Source organism: Gavialis gangeticus, unplaced genomic scaffold (assembly GCF_001723915.1).
Source record: "Gavialis gangeticus isolate Ggan-Ray unplaced genomic scaffold, GavGan_comp1, whole genome shotgun sequence".
Classification (NCBI taxonomy): Eukaryota; Metazoa; Chordata; order Crocodylia; family Gavialidae; genus Gavialis; species Gavialis gangeticus.
Window position 1 is genome coordinate 130,272,332 of NW_017729025.1, and position 5,236 is coordinate 130,277,567.

Here is a 5,236-nt window from a genome sequence, read left to right on the forward strand (position 1 = left end):
TTTTTTTTTAACCAATACCTAGTTTTAAAACTGTCTTAGTAACATATTGTTTGGTTTATCAGCTATGTGACTACTGTGTTTATATAAACTTCTGTATGCTGATCACATTCATATACGCTTCTCAGAATTGCATCCATACTGGCTGTCATTCTTAACAATTCTGACACTTAAGACAAAATCCTTGTTTTTCTAAGCAGTTGTTTTGTAAAAAGCTTCAAATTCTGTTTCATGAGAGAATACTATTCTACCACCTTTCTTTTAAGGACTTTCTTTTAAGGAATTACCTGGAATTTCCATGGTGATGACAGAAGAAAAATCTTTTATTTTTACACGGAGTCCTGCTTTTCCCCCTTTTTTGTGGGGCTTCTTCCTTTCCTGAATTTCTCTGATTTTTGTGAAAAATGCCCAATTTAACATTTTCCATGAAAACCATGAAATGGCGATTTCAGTTCATTCATACCTATTAAGAAGCCAGTGTAGCAGGTGCACAATATACTTCTACAGTCAATTTTCTTTTCTTTGCTCTTGACTGTGGCATAATAATTACTTCCCCATTTTCCACTTAAATTTCAAGCACTTTAAAGAATTTCCCTTTATTTTATGTGAATCCAACAAAGAACACTGATCCTGGGGCTTCCCCAAAGAAACTGCTTCATCTTAGCATCACTTATGCTGAAATTGTAAATGACATGCCATTTCCCCAAACAAATAGCATTATTTGCTTGAGAATAGATGAGTTTGAATTAACTTCAGTCAAACAGGCCTAGTGTTTAGCGTAGCAGACCTAGTGTAGCAGATTTTACAATTGTTTTTCCCCCTTCTGTGTGTTCTTATGCATCACAGGTTGGCAAAGATCAAAGCCACTGGTGAATATATTTTTGAAAAAAGAGTAGTGATTTCTAGAAGCTGAACTTGATACCTTAAAAGGAATTGATTTTTAGAGGTGGTTACTCACATTTTCTGGAAACTGACCACTTTTAAGTCATCAAAAATTAGACATGCAAAACCGCTAGTTACTTTTGGAAAACTGGAGCCTCAAAAATAAAAAAATGATCCTATTAGCCCCACCCCACAGCCCCTTTATGTTGCTTCAGCAACTTCCAAATTAACTGCAAAATTCTTTCCTCTCTTATACAGAAGGCATAATGTTCAGTTTACACAACTTAGTTTCAATGTTCATCTAAAAACAGTTAGAAACAGTAAACTCCAAAGTGTACCAGAGAGGACATTCTGGTACCATGAGACAGACAAAACTAATGGAGTTTGTTGACATCTTCAGAATTTCAAAAAGAAATAGATATTTAAATGATGTTATTTGTTTTACAGATAAACCTTCCATTAACCACAATTTCCCTATGCTCCCTCCCACTAATTTTTTTTCATATCTTCTTCCCACAGTGATCTGTTGCAATTTGCTACCCTTATTTCTTGATCACTGCATTTTTCAAGAGATCCTTTTCCTAATGGCCCAAAAGTTGATACATAATAGAATTTCTAATGAGGTATTTTTCTTTTGACATCTGCCTGAAGGGCTCAGGCAAGTAATTTTAAATGGGTTTTTTGGGGAATTTAGTGCATCTTTTTGTCATGAAACATTTCACAAGATAAAGTCTTAAAAATAATGGGACTAATAAACCATGGTTCAGAATGCTTATCTATGATCATAAATTACAAACACATTTCAGTCATGGAGAAAGGCTAGACAGAGCTCCTTCTGCTCAACTAAGACTAAGCTACATAGCTATGCTACTCTAGAAAGAGTTGCAGTAAAACTTTATGCCCCAATGAGACCTTCCCCTCCCTCCATTTCTCTTAAGTTGTTCAGAAGTTGGGGAAGCTACTTAGGACTATCATTTTGGGGAGTATTTTATTCTTCCCAACACACAAGATCAACCAATTATTCTGATCTAGGCATAGCCAAGGCTTCTTCTATTTCTTGCCCCTGTCTATCCATCTATTCACAAAAGGCAAGCAGTCTCTTAATCCTATCCTGCAGCCCCAACACCCACCCATGCAATTGCAATTAGAGCTGCACTATGAACAGACTTTACTTGGCTAAGCAAAACTGTATGAGTGAGGATTTACCTTCCTTCAATCCACTACGTAGTTGAAAATGGCTAGGGACAATGTAGCCCTTAAAACTGTCTGCTTTTTAATGTCCAGTTGATAATAAAAGGAAATTTAATTAAATACCCCAAGAAAATATGAGACTGGGTGATAATAATTACAAAGAGAAAATAGGAAGCAGTGTAACAAACACCTTTAATGTTTTTTTTTTAAAAACAACATACGCACAAGGAAGTTCACATCATTCTAGCTGTAGTAACTGGTTTAATCTGTAGGGATTATGTCTGAACTGCCTGCTACTATGATACTTTGATCTAAAAAGACTTCCCATGTTTCAAGTTTCCTAGATGTAGCTTCAGCTTATTTCTTAACCTGTTTTAGTACTCAGTTACCATAAATAAGGCCTATTTCTACCCAATTAAATATACTGAAATCACAAAACTGAAGAGTTTTCATTTGTGTTGCACAACCTAACAAGACTTCTAACAAAATTCAGTATCTATGCAAGTTGCAGACTGACAACGTACATACATATATTCACAGACAGAAACTGCTACCTCCTTTCTGACAAGGAAATCTTGATCCTCTCTCTGTATTATACCTGCTTCCATTCATCCTCTTCCTACTCAGATAAAGGGATACCTATGATAAAAGGTTCTCTGCTAAGCTTGTATTGATTTGCGGATAATCAAATATTCTGAAAGGTGAAATATATAATCAAACATTCTGAAATATTTTCTAAGTTGAAGCAGGAAACCCTTGCTTTCAGAAATGTCACTATCCACCAACAGCAGATATAGGATTTTGACAACAAGGGTGTGGACTTGTGTGCCATGTGACTAGATGTCCAAAGATACTTGTCAAGTATCCACACTGGTTGGCGGGTCTGCAGCCAATATTCTTTGAAAGGTTGGGGGCAATGTGGGGAGGATAGTTCCCATCACTGGCCTGAAGGGGCCAATGCCAGGTCAAGTCAGGCCAGATAGGGCTTCGCTGGCAAACTAAGTAGAGGAGGAATCAAAAGGGAACACAAACATATCATCCCTGGATTCCCTCCGCTACTGTCCACTAAAAGAGCTCTCAACAGAATTAGCACGAATGTATTTTTAGATTAAAATGGGGAGGGGGGGGCACAGAAAAAAAAACACCCAATAATTTGGTTTACATACAACTTTTATACTAACTTAACTTACTGTTTGGGTGAGATATTTTAAAACCAAACCAAATTTTTAAACAACCCTACTGTGTACACTTACATTAAATAAAGGAATTGATGCAGGTATAGTGTATTCCCCTTCTCTTTATACCGGTATAAATATCTTTACTTGGAAATAAGTGCGATCGCATTGCGGAAGGGATTAAACCAGTACAATTTTCATATTTAGGCAAACCCAAACAGCCTGTCTAAACAGAGAGGATGAACAAATTTAAACTAAACAAGCAGACATTCTTTAACTGGTGCAAACAGTGTATGTGAATTTGTAAGTCTTTCTAAACCTAGCTTGTACCCAAAAACTACAAGAGAAAACCCGATATAAAAATTGTACTTCTCTGAGTCTGAATTAAAACTAATTACTGAAAGGTTTATACTTACTCAAAAGAAAAGCCATCAAGTCTGAAAAGATAAAGAAAAAGTATTATACACAATGTGCAAAGAATCATTAAAATGCTTACTAGATTAAACTACACCGATTTCTTTGGTTTGCATTAATTTTCAGTGCAGTCCCAATTCTAGCACACTGACATGCAAATTGGTATAGCCAGAAACTAAAAAAAATGTAATTCAAAGTGAAAAGTCTTGTTGATAACCTACTTCAAAAGGGTGCAACACTATTATCTTATAGAAAAATTAATTCCAAATTTATAAAATTAATTTGAAAGAATACTGAAGTTGACTTCCTTAAAATTAAACCTATTGTGTGCCTTCTGTTTGGTGAGGGTAAACTATGAGTTTCTTGCTTTACCTGTCAACAGAATGGTTAGAGAATTGAGGTACAAAGGTCTCCATAGGATGGAGCAATAAGCATACCTAAAGTTTCTTGTGTCTGGGTTTGACCCAGCAGGAAAAATGGACTCTTAAATCCGTGTTGCAGTTCTCATTTTGAAGATAAGATATACTTTCCCTGATATCAGAAGGGCAGTATAAGGAAAATATAAATGAGGTTAATTGTTACCCTTGCTAATGTCTCTTCAAGTGTATTAAGACACCAGTAGTGTCACTTTAGTCTTTGTACCCAATCCCTAGAGTTTTAAGATAAAAGCTCTATAAAATATACTCAAACACTCAGAAGCTCTTTTCCATAGTCATCATTACAAGTGCTACCATAATCACAGAAAAATAGGTGCACTAAATGTTATGGTTATTTCAGGTCAATATTTGATACTTACGTCTTAAATAAACATGATAATCTTTACCATTCAATGTACTTTCTAAATTAAAAATAAAACCTCAAATAATGTTGAATGTTCCCTCACCTATGAACCAGTCAATACATTTCATGTTTATTATGCTTGTCAGCATAAAATTTAAACTGTAATGAGGCATCAATAACAAACTTATTTAGATAATTGAACAACTGCTTCCAAAGGAAGATTTTCAAAATGTATCAATCAATACCTCAGGCACTAAAGGTATCAATTTACCAACCATTAGAAGATTAGAAGGTAACTCAAGAGCCCCAAAAGCTTTTTGCTCACTTAGATCAGGCACATTTTGTAAATTGTAAATTTCTTCTGTAAAATTATAAAACTAAAGACATCATTTCTGGCTGTGAAATAAAAGTTATAATCCAAGACATCCTGTTGATCTTATGTAACAGGAGTAAAATCATGAGAGACTCAATAAAAAAAACCACCACCACATAAGCAGCAGGGTTAAAATCATTTTGCCTAATAAAAATGTTCCAAATCACTTAAGGCCAGGTTATAAAAGGGACAGGGATAACCCAGAAGGGCAGGAAACTTGTTGGAAGAGGTTTGTGGCTCCTTCTGTAGGCTGAAAGAGAAAAGGGAAAGTATGTTCCCACAGTACTGGGATGACTGTACAAGCTTAAACATAAATGCAAATTTTAAGCATTTTATTAAATTGTTCTGACTTTATTCTTCTCTTAGTGTCATGGACACTCAGGCGCCCCGTTCCTAAGTAGGAATCAGGGCATCTGCTAATGGC

At 35.4% G+C, this 5,236-nt stretch overlaps 1 protein-coding gene across 2 annotated transcripts in view; it reads right to left on the reverse strand.

The window, feature by feature from the left end:
• ARNTL (aryl hydrocarbon receptor nuclear translocator like) overlaps positions 1 to 5,236 on the reverse strand; it is a 108,590-nt gene that overhangs the window by 34,199 nt on the left and 69,155 nt on the right. For both annotated transcript variants that reach the window (XM_019519556.1, XM_019519555.1), the window contains exon 4: positions 3,662 to 3,682. In XM_019519556.1, the coding sequence (XP_019375101.1) occupies positions 3,662 to 3,682 (21 nt within the window). The remainder of the gene's footprint in view (positions 1 to 3,661; positions 3,683 to 5,236) is intronic.